The sequence below is a fragment of the Argiope bruennichi genome, chromosome X2 (assembly GCF_947563725.1).
Source record: "Argiope bruennichi chromosome X2, qqArgBrue1.1, whole genome shotgun sequence".
NCBI lineage: Eukaryota > Metazoa > Arthropoda > Arachnida > Araneae > Araneidae > Argiope > Argiope bruennichi.
Genome location: NC_079163.1, coordinates 9,175,705 through 9,199,323, shown reverse-complemented (window position 1 = coordinate 9,199,323; position 23,619 = coordinate 9,175,705). Strand labels below are relative to the sequence as shown.

Genomic DNA, 23,619 nt, shown 5'->3' with positions numbered 1-23,619 from the left:
TATGTTTAATATTCGATATTTAAAAGAACGAGACTATTATTGCTGACAAAATGGCAAATAACTTTCTATATACAGTGCTTTTTAAAAATAAAAACTATACAATTTAGTTCCAAAGGTAATATTTTACTGAGATAATTATGAATTTAAAATGTTCCATTAAGGAAACTTTAAGGAGAATGACTTTCTATGTGAGTAAATATATGAATTACTCACTTTTTCCTGATTAACATTAAAATAGTCTATAAACATGGAAATGCTAAAAAAAAAGCATTAATTTTCTATGACTTGAGCATAACACTAATAAAGGCTGTCAATTCAAATAGCAACACTCTTTTAAGGAAAAAGTATCTGATTTCTTCTCTATAATTTATTCAATATACTTTTTTCGAAATCATGAAATTTCACGAAATAAAGGAGGAATGAAAAGTGAACGAATAAATGATTTTACATTGATCGTACCTGAAAATATGCGATGATCCTTAGGGCAACTGTTGCAACATAAAGTGAGTTGGTAATGAAGTCGATGATGTTCCACATGTCGTTAATGTACTGCAGAGGACCACTGTCCCAAAGCTGTTTAATTTCACTCCATATAAGACCTGGAAAGAAAAAAAAAAGACATCATTCGCATTTTGAAAACTTTGCCAAGACAGCGATAATCAGAGTTGCCATTAATCTAAATATTTAAATTTTTCGACCACTAAATATTGCTACGTATGGTGCCACAATGAAATAACTTTTTTATTAAACTCTGGTGAAATATGATTTCACATTTGGTGATGTAAGTAAAAAAAATAAATCGACCCTAAGATGTTTTATCTAATATATAAAAATGAATTTTTGTTTGTTGGCATTTTATGCGCTGCTGTACCGTTCATCCGATTGCGATAAAACTTTGCCAGCTTATTGCTTTGAACCTAGAAAATCCATGTTTTTCACATGATCAGTTGTATGTTAGATGTTCACGAGTTGGACAGCCACGAAATTTATCTATTTTTGCTGAAGACGGAAAAACAAAAAATATTGTCCACCCTAAAGTATGATTGAATAATAAAGTAAAAAAATAGAATAAATATTATTTATACTTCTCCTTTATATACCATTCATTGAATGTATTCATTGTTTAGAAAGAAATAAATATCATTCTTTCTATCATTTCTAATTAAACAAGATAGCTATTTCAAACGATATTTCCAAAATTATTTCTTCTGTGGCAGCAACGCACCGGGTACCAGCTAGTTGTAAATAAAATATCATGGAATAGGTTGACTGTCTTTGATTATTTATTCACGCCTTATTTCAATAATTTCCCAATGAATAGGCATGGTTTTGTCTTCCTGCTTGCGACCTAGAACAGCTATCAGGTATTAATTCATAGCAGTTTCAATTCAATTGTTTAGATAATATATAATGTTTTTTTTTTTCAATTTGTATAAATAATGTTATTATATTATTCCATGTGTGATGGTCAAATTGATTAATACTGAGGAAAGACAAGAATAGGCAGAAAGAGACGTCATGTAAAACTTTTCTGCCTTTTCGTTTGAAAAATTTGGAGAATTTCTTTTCCAGCCACCGAAGCATTTCGAGAACTTAACTTGTATGGTTAAACAAATGTGCAGCTAGTTCCCCAGTGTTTCTCTACTGTTTCACTTACATATAATATGGCAGACAATAGTCTATCTAAAATTTCATTTTTTTCTTCGCAAATTGTTGTTGTTTATAATGGCACTTGCCATGGGCAAGCTCGCTGACGAAGTCAGCGATTTTAAGCCAAGGGAGCGTCTCTTGTTTTAGTAGAGCCAACTAGGGCCAAAAGCACGCCTTAGATACTCACGCATCACATTCGCTTGCACAATCCTTTTTTACAGGGGGACACATTCACACATAGAACAGATGAAGAACAACCATGCCCGAACTGGGACTCGAACCCAGGACGCCCGGGTCACGGGGAAGACTCTCTATCCCTATGCCAGGACGCCGGCCTTCTCAAATTAAATTATTATTACTTCTGCTCAAGAAATTTCTCAATAAATGAATTAAAATATGTCGCTAGAATATCATATAATATAAATCGCTAAAATATCATTTCCTTTGGTAAATTAAATTACTGTTATTTCTTCTCAAGAAATTTCTGTTTCAAATCAATCGGATAACGTTAAAACATGCATTTTAAAATGAGGGAATAATTGAAAGGAATTTTCTTCGCATAAATTTTTCTAAGGACTGACGATCTTAGGCTATTTAATGCAAATAAATATCAAACTGAATTATTTTGCTTAAACCATTAAGTTCGGATAATTTTTAACTTTACTCTAAAATATATCATATCAAAAAATTAAAAATATTTCAGAGATTGAGTTTTAATAGTTTGTTGAAGGATAATCAATCGAAAATGAACTTCCAACAAATAATATGTGATGGCATTATCTATATAAAGGCAATCTAGAAGGGCCTATATTATAGAAAGTGCTAACAATATAATTTAACAGGATTGTTAAGATTCAATAGGAGTATTAGTAACTTTATAGAATAAAGGATTTATAGAAAAATGTGAATAACAGTTAAAAATTAAAAATTTACCATTTTAGAGTTATGTGCATTATTCCTCACCAAATTTCGAGAGGAGAAAGAAACGAGCAATAAATCTTTATATATTTTTAAATAGGTTGGAAAAGTAAATGTTTAGAAAAAATGCCCTCATGTGTTTGAAATTTCTTAGTATTTGAAAAATCGGCTACATTTGCTGAAAATTGAGTCTATATATCATCACCTGACAAATCTTAAATTATTGAATAAATATTGAAAAATTTAGTAACGCAAAAATATTAACCTTAAACCGTTATCCTCGTCTCTGCTGAATGTTTGTTGTATATTAAAGAGAGTGATTAATTTTTTCAAAACCCATAATATAATTTATTAGGGGGGAGGGGCGAGTTTCGCTTTTCAATCTCGGTGTCAGTTTAGTAAAAGAAATTTGAAAGAAAAGAGACGTAGAAAAAGATTTTTGACGAAAATTGAGAAGTCTGGAAAAGTATGAAAAATTATTTTCTTGATTTTGAGCAAGAGAAAAATAATTAGAATTTTGAAAATGTTGCAGAAGCACTACGATTCTTCCTTATTTCATATTAATTAAAAAAATATTGATTAATTTGCGCATCTTTTGAAAATAAGTAAAATATTTTATAATAGAGGTAAATAATGTAAAATCATGTTGAACATCTCTCCTTTTGTATGCATTGGAAATAAGTGTCACGGATTATATGAGTTTTTTTCTTTTTATGAAGGACGCTTTTGTAAATTAGCAATATTAAGCAACAAACGATTCGAGATAAGAAATGATTGGTGATATTACCGCATAGGCAACACCACCCTCAACTGGTTGAGGTTTTCATAATAGCAAAGTTTTTTTTTTTTTTTTTTATCGGATTAGAACTCAAATTTCTTATAATTCTAGTGGTAAAAATTTTTATTCTTTAAGCTCCTTGTGTTTTTGAATAATTGTATTCACAATAATTCCACAGAAGTCTAAAACGTATAGATTCATCAAATTCTCGGGGCCGACTGACAATGCTTTTTCTTCGTATACGATAAGATAAAAATGAAAACATGGTGTTGAAAAAAAGTGTAAGTTTCATTTATTTTTATCATTAGTTGCCTTTGGCTATGAGCTGTCTCTCCAGGGATACAGGTTTCATTTTCTTTCTATTAAACTTCTTAGGTATGGTTTGATATTCCTGCTTTCCTCAAGAAAATTTCTTTAAGCATTCATTTGAGGCAGATATTAGAACCGCGTTATTTTTATATTCTATGTTTAACTCAACATTTACATGAACCAAGAAGCCTAATGCACTCAAGTCCTGTTGACATCATACTGCTATTAAAAGTATAATTGCCCGGTTTATTTATCTTCTAATTTTAGCGGTTCTGTAACTTCACTTTTTATTCTTTATATAAATTACATAGATATTATACAGAATTAACCACATTATTACTATTTATCAGTTATTTCATAGAATATTTAGTTATTTTATGAAATAACGGATCATAATATATGAAATAATAGATTTCATGCTTTAAATATTGCATATATGCGAAAGTGAAAATTCAATTTCAAAATTAATGTCAAAGATAGCAATCTTTTTTTAAATCTTAATTTTAACGCTAGCAAAAGCAAGCGATTGAATGATTTGAAAGGACGACGAAAGTAGTCCTAATTGCACCAAAAAACATTTTTGTAGATTGTATATAAAATCCTTGGCAAGTCATAGCATTTTCTATCTGAAGATGGCTCAGTTATTTTCGCACTCGATTTAACTTTCTGTTTGACGCCTCATTCCAATGGCGGGTTTCGGCCTTTTTTTGAACAAAGCAAGACGCAATATCAGGTCCCTTCTTTTTGTAAGCTATTTAGTTTCAAATTCTCCATATTTTTAATTTAACATCATGTTAATGATTCATTTTAGGTAATTTTTTTTAATTTTAGGAAATTTGTGAAAATGCATATGTTTTTATTTATTTATAGTGATTAATAATTGCGTGACATCAAAATTTATATAAACTATTATCCAAGCAGATACTCGTTGTTTAAAAATACTGTAATAACTAAGTGATGTAAAGACACACAAAGAAATCAATTATACTCGACAAAGTGTTAATAAAATTTCAAAATTCACAGAATTTATAATTTTTACATATTTATTCATTTACAAATTACATTTTTGCAAATTTATTCAACCATCTCAATTCATCCCTATTCTTAGTAAATCCCTAGTGGAAAATCCATAACTGTTCATTTGCTTCTCATCTTAATTTCTTTTTCATCTACATTCTTCTGATTGAATAGAAGTTCTAGTTTCCCCTTTTCTCTAACAATTCTCATAATATATTACGGCTTCATCAATTAGCTAAGAGAAATACTGAATCAAGTTTAACTGTAAAAACATTCGATGATGTAGTCTGAAACTTAGCTTAAAACCGCAGAAAAAATCACGTGATTAAATATTCGATGAAACAAAGAAAATAGTTTGAATTTCTATTCAACAATGAAATTTATGGCTGAAAACTACGCACATAAACATTTTTCAAAAATTATCAAAATTCAGGAAAATTTTTTGCTATAATCAAATTATCCTCTTAAGAAAATTTATTAAATTTTCAAATGATATAAAAGTCAATTTTGTGCAATTGTATTTTCTGAAAAAAAGCGGGAAAATTCCTAAATATCGTTTAATTTTTAATTAATTAAAGTTAAAAGAAACAGCTTTGAAGTATACATTTCGGTAGCTCAAAGTATATCTATTCCGAATTTGGTACCTCTAGGTCTAACGGTCTATATTGTAGAGCATTAGCGCATGCGCTCTCGCGCGTGAACACACATGCACAAACCCACACTGCTTTATATATAAGTAGATGAGTTCAAGCATTTCCATGAAAATTAAGACTTCAAAATTCTTTCAGTCTGTACATTAATTGAATTAACAAAATATTATCGTTTATGCCATTTAGACTATTTTTCCAACATTTAGCAAATCCTATTTCTAGCGATTTAGAAAGCTGTTTTACTATTGGGTTACGATAAGTGTGGACATCCTATTTGTACTTATTTCACTAGATAATTTTGGAAAGGCCCGATTTTTTAACAAAATTTATTCTACTAGTAAATGCTTGAAATCATACTTTTGACCTTTGACCTCCAGTGCAAATTAAACAATGAGATATTTTTAAAAATCATATCTTTTCGCTTCATACCCCAGGCACATTTGCGAAATTAATTAGAGATAAAGGAAAAGATTTAGAATAGGCTACAAATGTGAATTTAAATGAAAAATATTCAAAAATAAAATAAAATATTTAATATTCTGCGCTTGTTTTGTAATTTTAATTCTGTTTTCAATCGTGACCTTAGGATAAATTAAATGTTTCGCGGCAGGTAATATTTGAATACTTGACGGTTACTTGGAACCAGCTTCACTCGGCTCATTAATCATATATGAAGAAAAATTAAATATAAATATTTAAATAAAGAAGAATGCGACAGAATATAATTTAAATCAGATTTTTCACCCCATAAATATAATTTCAAAAACATTGATTTTACATTTCTCACAGCAAATAATGGTAGCAAATCCATTTTACTTCCAATATTTTTATTTAAGTAATTCCCAACTCGTTCATTAAAGCTAAATACATTTGAACTCATTTCGAGTCCTTTTCTTCATTCGAGTCTTCGTTGTAAAATTGTTAATCCTAAATAATCTTACAATTCAAATATGTTGTTTTACAACAAAAATAATACGAATACAGTGTTATTTTTTAAAAAAAATCCAAACCCGTTTGAAATAAGAAAGCAAATAGACGTACAAAGTCCTTCCCCGTTCAGACTAAATATTCTCAACTAACTAGAAAATTTGTAGTTTTTGTAGTTTCATGTAACTATGGTTACAGCTTTAGTTAAAACCTCTTTATCGATCAATATATCCAATACAGAATTTTTTTTGGATGTCTTTAACCAGTCACTACTTTTTTTTATTGGGATGAACATTTTGATCAATGTGTGCGAGGCATATAATTTCTCAGAAATCTATTTAGCTGTGGTTTTTATACAAAGAAAGAAAATAATATTGAAATCTTACGCGAAGATAATTTTCCCTATTCAAAAGCAGAAATGAATTCAGCAATTGAGGCAATACCGAGGGTATTGTTTTAATTGACACATTTAAATATCGAATGGTTAATGTTACTATTCAGAGGAAAAAATAAGTAATAATTGTAAGAATTCTAAATCTTAGTGGTATAAATTTCAGAATAAGGAACATTTAAAATGAGAGATTTATTTAAGGACATAAAATCTTACTACTATGATTTTCAGACAAAGGGAAGACGAGTGATGTAAAAAAAAAAAAAAAAAAAAAACCGATTTACTTACAATAAAAATTATATATATTTTAAAATTCTTCAAGCTCTCCAACTTATTTTAATATTTTGGTGTTTACGCCAATTATTGGTATCGATTACATTCCTTTATCGCCCGCAATTAACATGTATGAAGATTATGATTGCATTTTCAAACGCCCCGGAGCTTAGTTTAGTTTAGTTATATTAACGTGCCGTTTTGAGGCAACATTAGGGCTATTTTGGAACGGACCTCCTAATTTTGTACGGTGGTCAGATGATGAGGACGGCACCTGAGCTGGCATCCCTTCTCCAAACTTCCAAGCTACACCAGTGGGAGGACGTTTGGTCACGACAGATTTAATGTGCACCAGACCCGCTTACACGACGGTTCTTCGGAGGAATCGGGTCTCGAACCTGAAACACTCCGGTTCCGAAGCCAAGATCTTATCATCATATGACATCGTATCTTATGACAGGCCACTACGGCCTATCATACGCCCGGAAGGGAATTGGGTTTGTACTAGAATCTCTCACCTACACCTCTGTTATCTAATTTCGGAATTTTTTTTCTGTGTTATTTGTTACTTCTTACTTTCGGAAAGGCATATTATCAAAGTGTGACATTTTTTTTTTTAATTTTATTAATTTATTGTTCTTTATTGTGGTTTGAGTCAGGATACTTTAATTTTAACCACCAGGTACAGCGTTTTTAAGGCTTGAATTTTAGAATTATTAATTTAGAAATAAGCACATATAAATTTTAACTTCGAAGATTTGGTGTTAATTAATTAGTTGTGGGGGAATAGTATTAGTTATAGGGGAATGAACATAGAATTTTCATCAATTTTTTTTCTTTGCGACCTTTTCTGTTACTCTTATGCCGCGTAATATTTCACTAAACTGCTTTTAATGAAGGTAAAGATGAACGGAGTTTTTCATTTACAAGAAGGAACAATTTGTAGATTGCAGCATTTTAATCAGCAAGAATATAATTTACTTTTTAGGTGTCTTATTTAATGAAAAAAGTAGTCGTTATTATTACAAAAAAAAATGTAACAATTTTTATTTAAGAAGTGATTATCTAAGACTGTTTAAAAAAATATAATCAAAAATTGAAATAAATTATTAAATAATATCTTTCACCTGTAATTAGAGGGTAAATTACAATTATATTTTTAAAAAAGTAAACGTTCCAGAAAATAAGCTATTCACTCTAAATTTACGTAAAATAATAATATCATTTCGCACTAACATATTTTAAAATAATAAGAAGCAGTATTTTATCGTTTTTATTATGATTGATTTTCATATAAATAAATTAGTTACAAAGGGTACAAAATTTCTATACGAATTTACATTCACGAAGTTTTCCTCAATGAACTAATAAATTAGAGTAAAGATATGTGAAATAATCAGCAGTGTATTTCTTCAAGGCAGCAATTAGTTATTATCTCTTAGTCTTTATTAAAAAAAAATTTTACGTATGCTACATTGCGATAATAAATATGAATTTCCTCTTTTTAATGAAATAATTTTCAACATGTTTTAAAAGCTATTAAAATAGCACAACAGAAAATTTAATTCCCTTCTTAAATAGCATTTTTGAATGAAAATATTATTTCATTATAAATATTAGCCCCCTAAACAAATAATTTTTCTCTCTTTTATTTGCATAAACTTTTATTCTTAGCTTAAATCTCGTAAATAAAAACAGAAAGAGAAACATTTTAAATAAATATTTAGGGTCATTTATATATTGATCCATGGTCAAGAATATCGAATGGGTCAATTCCTTTCACAGAATCAAAGGTTTGACAGGTTAATCACGATCGCATTAGCTCTAATTCATTTTTATAACAATTATCCTCTTATTCGCTTAGATGTCTTTCAGCATTTTGGTGCAATAAATACTGTTTACACTTTAGAAAAGAGGTGACAAAGTAGCACATAAAAGAGGTTCGTGAAAATAGCTTAGCAGACAACCACTTGAATCCTTTGCAAGTAGCTTAACATACTGGTCGATACATTGATTCATCCGGTAAAATAAGCTTTCAACAATAAGTGATACTCCTCTCTTTTCAGATGAATCAAAATGAATATTGGGTTTGATAAGTGAATGAGTGACATCAAAAGTTTGTGCTCTTTACAAAATGGAATGCATTCGTCGAGGTAAATTGTTTGGGAGGAGAAAGCCTTCAATAAAAATATTTCCCTTCAATATCTGAATTTATGATTCTTCTTTTAAGAAGTAAATTTTTCATGAAAGCAATTTATCTGAGATAGTATTATGAAAAACATCAACCATTTTTTTCAAAATTTTTCTACAAATAAATATATTTAATTTTAAATTGGGCAAGATAAATTTCTGCTTAATAATGCTTATATTTTTTCATCATTTTTAATATATATATAATATGTATATAAAAAACAACTGGGCGTTTTTAGATTTAAATATTTTTCCCAATTTCTTCTGAAAGACAGGCCAGACTGGCTTTGAAAATCCACCATGTAAAAAACATACTTGAACTCATGTTTCACTGTGGAGATTCGGTCCCTAGGGCATTTACATTATTGGCCAGAAATTGATTAAAAATAAAATAAATTTGGCCCTCTGTTTTTATAAGTGATCACGTTTTGCAATGCTTATTATTGATTATATTTGTTATGCCAAATGCTTATATACTTTTCCATAAAAATAGTAAGCATATTCTGAAGTATATAAAGGATTTTCCCAACATTTTCTGTAAGTTTTTTTTTATTTATAAAATAAAGGGTTTTCTACAAAATTATTCGAAACGTCTAGATTATATGACAAAGTATTGTTAAAATTTTATATTAATATTTGCAGAGAATCTTACAAATATCTAAGGAAATATCAGTATTTTCCGTAAATAAATTTTAGCTGCGCATGCCCGAAATAAATATTTTCTTTTCTTAATTTCAGAGCCATATATTTGTATCAACTCATGCAAAAATTCCAGATGAATACTACTAAGATTCAGAAAGATATCGGCATTGCAGTGAACTGAATTTCAGCAAGCTCTTTAGAAGTTAATTGTCGAATGTCTTTCCACAAATTCATATTCTTTACTCTTGAATTTTCGAATACTTATATTGACTTCTACAAAAAATTGGGAATATATTAAAGCCCCTTCATACTTATAAATTATTTACGTAACATAGTTGCATTAAGTCAGGCATCATAAATAACCAAAAATTATGTTATTCAGAATTATTTGTAAAAACATTAAATTTCTAACACGATGTAACTTAACTTTTAATCTCTACTAATAATAGAGATGAATATGTGTGTTGGCGCTCTATAAATTAGACTGTTTGACTGACTGCTACCAAATTTGGCACATATATAACTTGGACGGTGGAAATATGCATCGCTGAGATAGATTTTTTAAAAATTAAGTGAATTTTAATTAAAAATAAAGCGAATTATAAGTGTTTCCCCGCGATAACTTCCGAGAATATTACAGTCCAAAAATGAGTTTCACACCTTTTGAAAATTAAAAAAAAAGTATATTTAATGATACCTATTTAATAATTGAAATTTTTTTTATGAATTTTGGTAATTTTTTAAAAATAACTTTTTGCCAAATTTCGAACAATAGATTACAATTTTGCTCTGAAATTTAAAATGTTTTCCTTGTTTCATCAAATACCTCATCGCTTGATTTTTTTTCCATTGTTGAAAGCTAAAAAAGAATAGTGTTTAAATTTGTGTAGTTTACAAGGAGAATAGAAAAGTAAAATTACAATACCGAAAAACCGAAATGATGGATAACCGTATATTTACATTTTTAATAGCGCTATGTTGTAATGGAACTGGTCCCCATTGGAATGATCCATGTACACAATGAATATAATAAATGAGAGACAATAACGCGTCTTTAAGATCTGATAATTTAAGGAATCATGGACATGAAGTCATATCTTTTGGGATTAACTGAAATGAAATATAACCAATATTCCCGGCGAACCGGCTGGTCGCTTTAGACGACTATCATATAATATAATTAAAATATATAATTACATATAAATAAAGTTTGAAGACACTTTTATGCTTTATCTTACAGATGGGTCAATTATTTAATACTATGTTGGGTAATATTTTACTGCAATGACGATTACTACTCTATGAGGAAAATTATCTACTAATTTTTGGAATGTTTCTGCAGGAATTCTATGCCATTCTCATAAAAGAAACATAGTAAGCTCTGTCACCGATGTGTATTGTAGTGGTGAATCTCGGATTCCACTTTCCAATTCATTCTACAAGAATTCTATGGGACTGAGTCAGGACTCTGGGAAAGGTAATCTAATTCAACAACATGCAAATCAGCAAACAAACTCTATAGAGCTCGTTTTTTGTGGATATGAACAAGTTTATTGACACAGATATTGAGAAATTAGATTGGTTTGCGCAGAAAAATACACTCTACTTCTGAAAATTCAGTACTGTACTGATGAGCATACTCTTGATCCACGAGGGCAGATATGATTTGCGTTTGGTCCGCAACAGGCGAATTTTGTGGAATGGTTTTCAAACTTACGATGATTCAATCTCGAATTGGAGACTAGAACATCCAGACTTCAATTGTTTTTTAAAACTAATTTTGAATTGATTATGCAGTTTTTGGAAAAGAATGTGGTGACAATATACACAGCATGATTCAAATTTTAATGCTAATTATATTTTGGATCATACAATTTAGTCTTACCGTTATTATATTAATAAGTTATAATTAAAAATTAAGTTAGTAAAGTAATTGAAAATGCTAATAATTAAACTGAATCTGCTAATAATTAAACTGAATCTATTAAGAAAATACAAACAAGAAACATACCCATTACCCAAGTTAGAATAATCAACTCAACAACACTTGGAGGTGCTCCGCGCTTGGTAGTGACATCACTATGCAATCTAGCACGCATTTCATCGGTTCCAAACCATTCTACGACTACAGTTTCAATTCGCTGGGATGCCAAGATCAAAAGAACTGAAATGTACAAAATTTTGCTTTAATCATATTCATAAACCAGGATTTATTTTATTTTACAACAATTTTTTTAATGTTAAAAATAGCATTCATCTATGATTATGTTATCTGATGTAGGCTGGTATAGGTAGCATTCATCTATCTTAACTAAGTAAGGACTATAATAATGTAATTATAATAAAATGAATGAAGATCAAATATTTCTTACAAAGAAATGTAACATATGACGCTGAGTGACAGATGAACTTGATGAAAGGCTTTCTTAACGTGCGGCCTAGGTATGACTTTGGGGCAATGATATAGGCCGTACAGAAGACAGGGAACATGAGGCCTATTCTGGCGATCTCGGCCATCTGGAGGAGGATGTTTTTCCTTCGGAAGCCTGGAAGGCCCTCATACCAAATGGAAGCGAGAAGTTGCTGGACGTTTGGATGAGCACAAAACTGCAAAAGGATAAAAACAAGGCCATGAAAGTACTCTACAATCAACTTAAAAAACAACAACAAAGTTATGAGCATTTCATTTTTTTACTATGCAAAATTTAGTTCTGAATTTGGGGTACATAAATATAAACATTATTCTGCAAGGAAATGATAAATCTTATCTAATGCACAGGTCTTTAAGTCGTGTTCCGGAGGAATTTCTATAGGATGAGCGGAAGAAAATTGTTTCTGATATTATGCAACTAGTAGCCATATGTACCTTATGATATTTTATGATATACATTCTCATTCTTCTTTTACCCCATATAGAAATGAGTCTTACAGCAATGAATAAAAATTTTATTTGCAAAAGTAATAATATTTTGATTAGAAGTCAATTCCAGCTAATATGTGTTTATTCTATAGTCAAACATTCTGTAACATTAAAAGTTGATTTTGTGCTTCACATCAAAATGTCGCTTCTCAAAGAGCAAAATTTTGCTAATCATTGTAAACAATGCTTAAAGGCTGATGTAGGTTCCGAAGTAAGTCTCTAGATGCTTTTGGTTTACGTCACGCGTCATAACAATTATAATTTATAGAAAACTTTATTTTTTGCGACCACGCACAAATGGATTGGGAGTCTCGGCTGTATTTCTAAAAGTATTTTGGATGTATATTCGCAACAGTTTGACTAGGGAAGTTTAGGGAAGGCTATCTCTATCTGCAATAAATTTATCTTCAATTTTCTAAAAATCTTTCGATCGCTAATCATTTTCAGATCATTTCAAAATGATATTCGTAAAGCAAGATGGTGTTTACTACATGTTAATTGGTTAGGATATGTTATCAACTTCAAATGAGCCAAAGTATAATATTTTTTAACTTAAACTACAAAATGATGTTTAGTTGATATCATTCACAAGTCAATACTTAATCTAGTAAATAAAAAATAAAATAACGAAATGCAGATTCATCATTATCTTTTAAGGCCTACATTAATTTAGATCTATTTGATTTATTTGAATATTTTTTGCCTTTAAAAAAATTTCTAACGAGCTTGATATAGTTTCTGAGAATCCTAGTACAGAAGTATATATTGTCCATAGTTAATAAAATATGAAAATGAAAGCAATGCAAAATTCCTAAATGTATGGACGTATCACTGCTTTCCCTAAAAATACTGAAAAAGATAGAATTATTGTCAATCTCAGAAATTTTACGGGATTATTTTTTTCCTTCAACCCTTGTCAATATATAATATATAATCGAAATAGCTGCAAGAAACCATCAGAATGCTTTTACACGAGGTAGAATAATTGGAAAACTGGAAGAAGAGAGTACTTTGATGAGTATGCCGAAGAGTTTAAAATTGGAAGAGTTAAAATTGTTGTGCCATGTGCTTAGAAAACATTTTAAAGTACAGGTACAGTTGCCAGAAAGTTGGTGGTGGACGGCCAAAGAAAACTGCGGCAACAGATGACCGATATATTGAAGGGCTGGCGAAAAAAGACCGAAATCAGAAAATGGATAATATTGTTCAGAACTTGTGTACGGTAACAGGGTAACAAGTGTCTCGCTTTACTGTGGTCATACGACTACATAAAAATAGCCTAACTCTATGGCGTTCCGAATGCCGTATACCAATGGCAGCAGGTCAGCAAGGGTACAGTTTACAATGGTATAACGAACACAAAGTCTGGACATCTCTTCAATGAAGTCATGTCCTTTTTACCAATGGGAGCTCACGAACGATTCTCGACGCCGTTTGATAAGGAGAGGTAAGAGCACATTTTTATCTCACTAACATCAGGGCAAAAGACATTTGGGACAGACCTGGCGTGCTTATGTGGGGAGACCTAATGAAGAATGGAAAAAAAAATCATATTTCAACAAAGGTTTAGTAGTCAGAGATTATTTTTATAATGAAGTTCTTCTATGCTTGCATCTTCTCCAAGGTGCATAAGTTTAGACTTTGTATTTATGGACAATAACGTACGATTCACAAGTCTCTTATAATTCAGGAGCTTCTGAAGAGTAGGACTATCCGCCGAATAGATTGGCTAGCTATTTACTCTCATTTAAATCTCATCGAACATGTTTGGAATGTTTGGGGGATACTTCTGGCTGCACGATTACATTTTCCGGACACCAGTAGACAACTGATACAGGCGTTCACTGAGGAGTAGGTACTCCTGCCATTGCAGGATAATATTGTAGATGCTAGAATTGCAGGATAATATTTTAATTACTAGAATTGCAAGATAATATTGTTTTAAGTATGATAATATTGTATTGAGATAATATTATACGGAGCAACCATTCTAGTTAGGATAGGTCATATCCCTTACAAATGGACGTAGCTTGTTTCTCGTTCAGACATTTCTTTGTACCACTTCCACTCTGTTAATAAAGCCTTTTTTTACTTCGTTTCCTAGTGTATGCGCCCCATCTATTTTTTTCCTATTACGCTCATCTTTCAAATACTATATTCAGCATCTGTAGTATAAATTTTCATGTCACTCAATTTTCTTTTTGCAAATATACAGAAAAATGTGAAAAATGTTTAAGTTTTGCATAATAGTGTATGAATTTAATGAATCAAATAGCATATTTCAATACAAATCAAGAAAAAAGTCTTACATTTTTTATCTTTTTTTTAGCAAATTTAGGATAAATATTTTGCATGTCAAAGAATACAGATGCTTGTTCATTAGTAGCTTTGATTTTAATTTTTATATTTTGGCATTTTGAAGTTTAAATACGATGTTTAGATTACTTTAAAGGATTGCTGCAGTTATTAAGGAATAAGGATTTAAAACAGATATATATTATTAAAAAAAGTTACTAAAATCCAAGCACATTCTTGGATTTTGTGTACATTTTTTTACTTTCACTTTCAAAAAGTAGAAATTTTTAAAAGGGCCAATTAAATTGTTTTTTTAATGCTTATTCATTTAGAAAAAAGATAATTATCTATAAAACCAAAAATTAATAAAGTATTTCTTTATTATATTGTCTAATTCGGGGCTACATTGACTCTAGGGTTTATTTACTTAAGTCCAAAAAAGAATTTCAAACACCAGTTAGAGAAGTATGAAGGAATCCTAAAATATAACATTTGGCATCGTTGAATTTAGATATATTTTAAAATTTTTGACAGAAATGAAATATCAATTCTGTAACTGAAATATTTATAAGTTTTTATTTCAAAATCCTAGATCATGCTGGAATCCATAGTCTTTTTCAAAAGCGTACATCAAAGAAGAATTAGCAAAGAGACCCGCAACCCGGAGGTTATTTAAATTCAAATTTCCTTCATTTATTATATTGTATAAAATTTAAATATTGATATATAAAGATGTCCAGTCTTAGAAAACATCTCCGAAATAATAAAATATAAGTTATCAACTCAATTAATAAACTTAATGTTTAATAAAATAAGATTTTTTAAAAAAAGGCTATCTTTCTGTTTTCAACTGACCTTTGATTATTTATTCCATTTATTCATTGATTCATTGTTGATAATAAAGAACTTATTGTGAAAGTACTCAAAGTGATATGAATATTCCATTAAAATTCAGATTTTAAGTCGAAAGATTAATTTTGATTTCCCTGAAATTCCACTCTAGACAACTTCAAATAGAAATCGATCTTGTAGTCTAAGCATTCAACGTCATGAGCAGACCTTTTAACCTTATCAATTACTATGCGAAATTAACTGAGATGCCCCATATAATTCATAATTCCAAAGTTAAGAAGGTCGGGGAATAAGGCATTTCTGACTTAAACTTTGAAATAAATGAGTTAAAAATTGCAAGTTATGTTGATGGACGTTCCTTTAATATTAATTAATGCGTCTCTTTCTCAACGTTTACCGTAATGCATTCGGTAGAAATACATATTTTTATACATGCAATTTCATATGATAAAATATATAGTTGCACAATGAATTTTGCAGTTTAGTAGCGAATAATTATTGTTATAGCAATGCAAATATGGACGAAACATAAAAATGATTCAAACAAAGAAACACTTTGATGTAGTGTTTTTGTAAACTGATTTTATGTGTATTTCATATGCCGAAAACAAGTATGATTTTTATTATTCCAAATCAGCTCATGTTTATAAGATATGATGGTATTGTTATTTAAATTAACACATTAAAGTAAGCTTAGAATATGGACGTTAAATTAAAATTGTTATTGCTAATGAATAATGTAAAACAAAGAAATATAAGCGGAAATAAATGAACGCTATGATTTATCAGTGCACGTTGCTATAGCTCCGCAACCCACACCCCCAACCCAAGTGAGCCATATGGTACGGTAACCCTTTATCCTTCATTTACTAAAAAGGCTTCAGTTTCGAACTGCAGGGGTTAGGTCCGGAGATACGGGTATAAAAAGATGGCATCGACAGAATGGACTTATTTCCTAAGTTGCAGTGACATAAGATAAAAAGAAGTGAGAAGAGAAAAGATTTACAGATTTTTGAATTTTTCGAAGCACTTCAGCATTTTATTTAATTATTATTAAGCTACAGGAAAGAAAAAAAAATTAAGAATTAACGAAGACACGATTTCTTCCGATTCGACTATAAAATAACGATTTGACTTAAAAAAATGATAGGAAAGTAAAAAGACTAAGCGATATTTTCGCATTCCATCTGTCTTCATCGTTTCTGTTAATGCATGAGAATAAAAGGATTTTCATAAGATGTAACAAAACAATTTTAAAAAGCATGTTTTCGACATCGAATAAAAACAAATCAATTATCAAAGGCTAGAGGCAGATCTGTTATTCAGAATTATTTGTAATAATGGGTAATTTTCATGTAGCAACAGAAAACAGAATAATTAATTCTAACTTAAAGAGGGGAGAGTGAGTAATGAGTTACTTGAATTATGGCAAACTGCCAAAATAAGAATCGCCGAAAGATTTATTGTAAATGAATGAAATATTTGCTGATAATTTCATTTCTCTTCTTAGAAAGCTATTTTTGTCACCAACAGAATTAAATACATTTGTGAATTACAGTAGAAAATAACTTAATGTACTTTTTATATTAACTTCCTTTTACTTGCTTATTTTTACAAAAGATTTTGAGTACTTTTTGAACAATCCTTAATCAGTGATCTGGATAATTAAGTTTGATGTGACTTTAAGACAACAGGGTAGATGCAAATAGCTCTTTATATTAATTACAGAAATTTTTTAAGAAAGTGTCATTCTTCATTGCAGAGAGCGTTGTTTGTGGTTCAGTATATTGGTGGGTCCTAATCCATAATAAATAGCCAGCCTGGTCTTCCAACGCGTCAGTTTTCTGAAGAGGTTGGAAAAAGGAAGTAATTTATCGAAGTAAATGTTAAAATCTTGAGCCCAAATGGTGAAAAGCATTCGGCATGCTCTGCCCATTCACGTGGTATGGCGTAAAGACATGCCACGTGATTGACGGAATAGGAACAACCGCGTTGATGATTTTCTCCGTTATGCTAATTTTTAGAATTTGTATCTGTGTGGATTTTTTTTAAAATGCTTTAAAATGGACCCTACCATTCTAAAGTTCAACGTGTCACTTTTACTCTTAAAATAAACTTTTAGTAATAAAACAAATAAACATTTCTGATAGTTATATTTGTTATCCATCTTGTTGGTTCGCAAACGTTACAACCTTATGGGCCCATGGGAAAGAGTGAGAAAATAGCAGATTTTCCAATCTTAGATCTTAAACTCGAAACTCAAATAAGAAATGGAAATGGCATACTACTGCTTTAAAAAATTTACTTAAAGAATTGGAGATATCTTCATATCGTATCATGTTTCGAAGGCTGGTTGTGCAATCCATAAGAATGCCATAATACTCAGATATTAAGTTATTGCTTTTCAATTCATTATCTTTAATTGATAGAAAGAACCATTAATAAAAACAAACAAGGCTTGCTATTTAGAATTAAAGTGTGTATAAAACTAAAAAGTAATCACAAATTTACTATTTCACATCATAAATCATTATTATCATAATATACATAAGAAATGTAAACATGATTTGTTCTATGCATGTTGTTATAACTCCGCAACCCATACCCACAGCCCAATGAGGGTTATATGGTGGTGTGATAACCCTCATTCCGGAAACATGAAGAAGTTTTCAATTTGGAGTTGCCAGGGTTGAATTCGGAAATGTCATAGAATTTATGCCTTTCTGTGAAGTCGGTGAAACAGTTGGAAATTGAGTGCGGAAGTGTCTGACGTGAGATTGTTCAGAATGCTTTAGAAAGAACCAGAATGTTTCTGAGTGTTGGAGAATGTTGTAGAATCTTTCATAGATCAGAAGAATATTGGCGAATATTCCAGAAAATTTTAGAATTTTTCAGAAGATTCTGGAATGTTCCTTGATGTTCGACAATGCTTTTGAATGTTCCTAAAGGTATTGGAACTTAAAGGGAATTTCCGATCTCGGAATGTTCGAGAATGTTCCAGACAATTCTGGACCATCAAAGGAATTTCCATTCCGAAATTTCCCAGAAAGTTCAAGAATCTTATGGGGAAAAAAGTCCAGAATCTTACGGAATATTCCCGAATGTTTCGTTATCCTGTGATGGGGAAACGCTTCAGACCAGAAAGGCATTTATAGGCGAAGATGATATGCATGTGTCAGCATACTTCTGAAAATCGATTAGAAAATATCAAGGAAAAGTGAAAGGGATACAAAGTGAAATAAAATTAAGCTGAAATTTCTAAACGTAATAAGCGAAAATAAGTTGCTTAAGACCTTGAACCGTGCATTAGTTTGTTCAGTAAAATTAATGTTTAACAGGAAATTGAAACGCAAAAGAAGAGATCTTGCAGATAGTGAATCGAAAAGAAGAAAATACAAAGAATAACGAAGAAATGAATCAAATAAGAAAAGAAAAGCACATTTTGGAAGTTCGAAGTAAAAGTAGAGATTACACTTTGGCAGGAGGGAAACGCTGTTATGATCCCACTAAATAGTACAACAAACTCAAAGACGTTGACATTGGGAAAATGGTTAAATATGCCGACTTTGCAGTGCCAAGAAATTCATTAGAGAAACATTGTGAATATGACTGGAGAAATTCGGTTAGTACCAGTGGAAGTGCCAATTTACAGAATTATTTCATTAAATGACAGGAGAAACTCCGGAATCAATATATAGTTAACAAAGTTTGAGAATGTATTTTCTATGCTTTTTTTCACATAACATCAGTTGGTGCTACTTCTATGAGCAGTAATGAATATCAATTCATGCCTGTGTTTTCTATTAAATGAATCATGAAATGGGATTATTGTTCCCTTGCCAAACAAATTTCAGACGTTTTTACAAGCGTATTTTATTAACGACGAACAATCGGAAGTAAATCAAGGTTCCGATAATATAAGTGGATTGAGACTGTAATTATTGAAGATCTGTAAAGTATTTTTCATAAAAACAACTAAATTGGTTCATGCATTTAAAACAGCCCTAGATCGAGTGCCATCCGATGAGTATAAAGTTATGATACAAGACTCAATTCATGATCGAGAACCAACAATTGTTCAATTGACAATGCATTTAGAAAATGACCGACAAGCATATTTTACAAGAGAAACTTTGAGGAATGTAAACAGTGATCCACTTGTGAATACTACTTTAACTGCATTTTTCCAAATTTGTCAAAGTGATCCACTTACAAGACTGTGCTTTGTGTCGATATGCCATCATATTATACTTGGAAGATAACAAAATGAATTGCAAGACGGAAAACAGCAATTCAACTAAGAAAGCAAGGAATTCCATTTGAAGACCAAAAAGGAATCTTTTAAATTGGTACACTTTGACTAGTGTACATATAGCATTCAAAAAATGCAGGATACTTTTATATACGAATGCCTCTTCATGAAATTCGTGTGCTGTAATAATGTTTCACAATATGTTAATATGTTTCACAAATTAAAAGAAATGTCGGTGGATATGTATAGAACTAAAACACCCAAATAAGAAGAAATGCATTGTAATCGATGAATATACAAGGAGATAATAGTTTATGAATGTAATATTTTAACAGTAGCTTTTTCAAAAAAGTCGTCAATTTAGCAAATCAAATAAAAAAAAATCGAGATAAATTCATATTATCAAACCTCTTTTGCAGGTTGTAGATCTAGAGGACCACTTTTAAGTGGAATAAAATATGAAATGGAAAAAAGCAAATAAGATTCTAGACCTACTTTCTTTTGCTTGTACTTGATAGCGAGCTTGAGTCGGCTGAGATGCATGCGGTCTCCATGCTCGAAAGCCGGTCCCGTCGGGTCGTAGTTGAGCATTGCCTCCAGTTCGTATGAACTGCGTGTGTGGTCCAGAAGGGCCGTTGCGAAGTTCTGACATTGCCGTCGAAGCTCCTGAAAGGGAAGACGATCACTCACCTTTGTAAATGCCATAGACTGACAATACAATATACATATAAAGCAGAAAAAACACACCCATTCCTCCATTTTATTTGCAACTTAGTCGGTTAAGCGTATTTTTCTCTAATTTAGGCCAAAATCTTATTTTTTTAAAATTTTTTCTATGTCAGAGCTCCTGTTTTTTGAGATTATTAGTTATTTTGTTTCGAGATAAATTATTAGTTACGCAAAGAAATCTTCAAAAGCTAACTGATTTTAAATGCTAGCGATTTTTTACATTCATAGAAAACCATAACACCTACATGTTACTGAATAAAAATTGTATCTAAAGTATTATTTTTGAGTTTAAGAAAAATAATTTTCAAAAGAACTTTGCTTACATAATCGCTTTTTGAATTGTCATAGATTTACTATAAAACAGAAGTAAGGTCAGAATAAAGGTCATAGTGAAATTTGAAAGTAAGATAAATAAGAGAGAGAGAGAGAGAGAGAGAATTAGGAATCAACAATTATCAATTTAAGTACCTGTCCATTAAATTTATTTTCAGAATTTCAAGCATATTATTATTTTCACATGATATTTAAAAAATGGAAATCAAGATTCTTTATGCCATTTTATTCATTATTTTTTTCAAACGTAAGATTTAATAAAAGCAATGAATTTCTTACCGAATAATCTAATTTTAGCTAAGGATTTCAACTTTACCAAATAAAAGTGACCTTGAGTTTTAGCTTAGGAATAAAGTAAACTACCGTTCTCTACCGTAGGCATCTGATGACAGGCAGTAAGCTGAATAGAAATGAAAAGTGAGCGGAGCAGCAATTTATGACAGAAAGGAATCTTGCTGAAATCGAATTCTTTTTTAGATGAAATCAAAATGGAAATTTAAATGAATTTGAATAAGAATGTTCTCCAATATTTTGACTGAAGGTAAACATCGCGTCAGGACGTGATCATTTTCGAGTCTCAAATAACACCTGAATTCTTATTTGTGAATGAGACATAATAAAAAAATTCGATACAAATAGAAACTGTTACCGGAATTCCACCTAATACAGTGTTTTAGAAACTTGTTACTTTTTATTTGCAGAACTCGTCAACAAGAACATGGCATGGTATTTTAATAGGACAAAGGGTGGCATTGATTTGATTTGCAATCTTAGCGGCTATTTACTTACACTCACAATTCCAAAAAATAAGACAAAATTACGTTTGGTTAAGACAATAACATGCAACAAACCATGGAATTCTTAGAATTATATTTATTGCGGAGGAATGAGTACATGTTTACCTGATATTCCAGGTCTGCAGACATGACTGCCACTATATTATTCATTCTATTTTTATCTAATCTATACTATGCTTTAAAAAACAAAAAATACAATCCAAAAGTTTAATTTCATGTTTTCAAAAGAAAAGAAGTGGGTGAAGACTAATTGTGCATAATTAAATACAGGAATATATTTTTGCATATGAAATTTTTTTTTTGTAAAATTTTGATATTTTAAAGCAAGTTATTTGCACATTCAAATAGATGGATTTATGTAAATCTTAAACACTGTATTTTAAAATTTCACATTTAGAAATGTTTTATTCTGAATAGATTGTTGACAGCTAACGAATTAGATGTAAGATTAGATAATGATAATAAGCAAAACTGCCGCAAGTACAAACTGGTCTAGTCTATATCGTAAAGTCATTTTATTAATACAATCAAAAGTTTTTTTTTACTCACTTGTTTTATTTATGAGAAGAATTGCGAATGTTTAAAGAAAAAGTTTATTCAAAAGTACAGCTGAGAATTTAAAAGCAACTTAATGATACTTTGGTAATATTTTGAAGTAAACAGACTTTTAGATAAATATTAGATTAATACTTTGCTCTTTTATAGAATATCTCGCACTGTTAATTAAAATTCTATCAAACATTTTCGTTGTTGGGCTCACAACTAATAGATCAACACGTCAATGATCAATATACTTAAGCTGAACAAATTCCTTAAAATTCTATTATTTTTATCTATCTATTTGTTAATCCCTAAAAGTATTAGAAATATCATTCGATGCAAAATAAAGTTTATCTAAACTAAAATGCTATTAAAGCTAAAATTTATTCTTATATAATTTATTAAAAATTTTTTAAGGGAATGTCTCACTATATCAGGTGTATAAGATGGTTATAATTAAAGTGACCCCATTTATACTTATGCAAAGACTATTATGTTTGTCGTATGTAGTTGAAACTTGGTTTGTACGTTATTTTAACCATGGAGAAAAAAAGAAATCTACAATAAAATTTAATAATTCAAATTTCGATCACCAAGTAAAAAGGTGGCGTTGTGAGGAAAAAATAATACAATTTTTAAATACAGAACTTTATTTAATCACAGCCTGTGTTATTAAGTAGCATTTTATTTGCGTCAACTACGTGTTCGACAGCTGCGCGAAATGCTTCTTAAAAAATTGCTTTTACATGACGATTTATGCTAGCATTTTATATACGAGAATTTAAAAATAATGAACACCACTCAATTACTCTTGTATATGATTAAGTATAGACAAGACAAACATTTATAAAGCGGACGAATCTATTTTAAAATAAAAATTATAACTTAAAAGCAGCAAAAACTGGTGACATAAAATAATGTATCAACGTGTGTTTGAGCTAACAACTTGCAAATACTCTACTTTTATTCTGTACAAATAATGCGTTATTCATTTGAAAATATTAAGTAATGTTGCGGTTTAAATAGAAAAAGAAAATAATCAGCATTTCATAACGGGTAAGAATATATATGTGAAAAATTATATTTTATCAGAGAGCCAAGACAAAAATAGTTACAATTATTTACTGATGAGAAAATGAACTTTTATTTTCTCTTA

At 30.1% G+C, this 23,619-nt stretch overlaps 1 protein-coding gene across 1 annotated transcript in view; it reads right to left on the bottom strand.

The window, feature by feature from the left end:
- The window catches only part of LOC129960227 (transient receptor potential-gamma protein-like), a 333,943-nt gene that overhangs the window by 44,675 nt on the left and 265,649 nt on the right, over positions 1 to 23,619 (bottom strand). Inside the window, exons 6-9 of the mRNA XM_056073478.1 lie at positions 20,560 to 20,730; positions 12,118 to 12,352; positions 11,757 to 11,909; positions 460 to 599 (exon numbers count right to left, since the gene is read on the bottom strand). Of these exons, the coding sequence (XP_055929453.1) occupies positions 460 to 599; positions 11,757 to 11,909; positions 12,118 to 12,352; positions 20,560 to 20,730 (699 nt within the window). The remainder of the gene's footprint in view (positions 1 to 459; positions 600 to 11,756; positions 11,910 to 12,117; positions 12,353 to 20,559; positions 20,731 to 23,619) is intronic.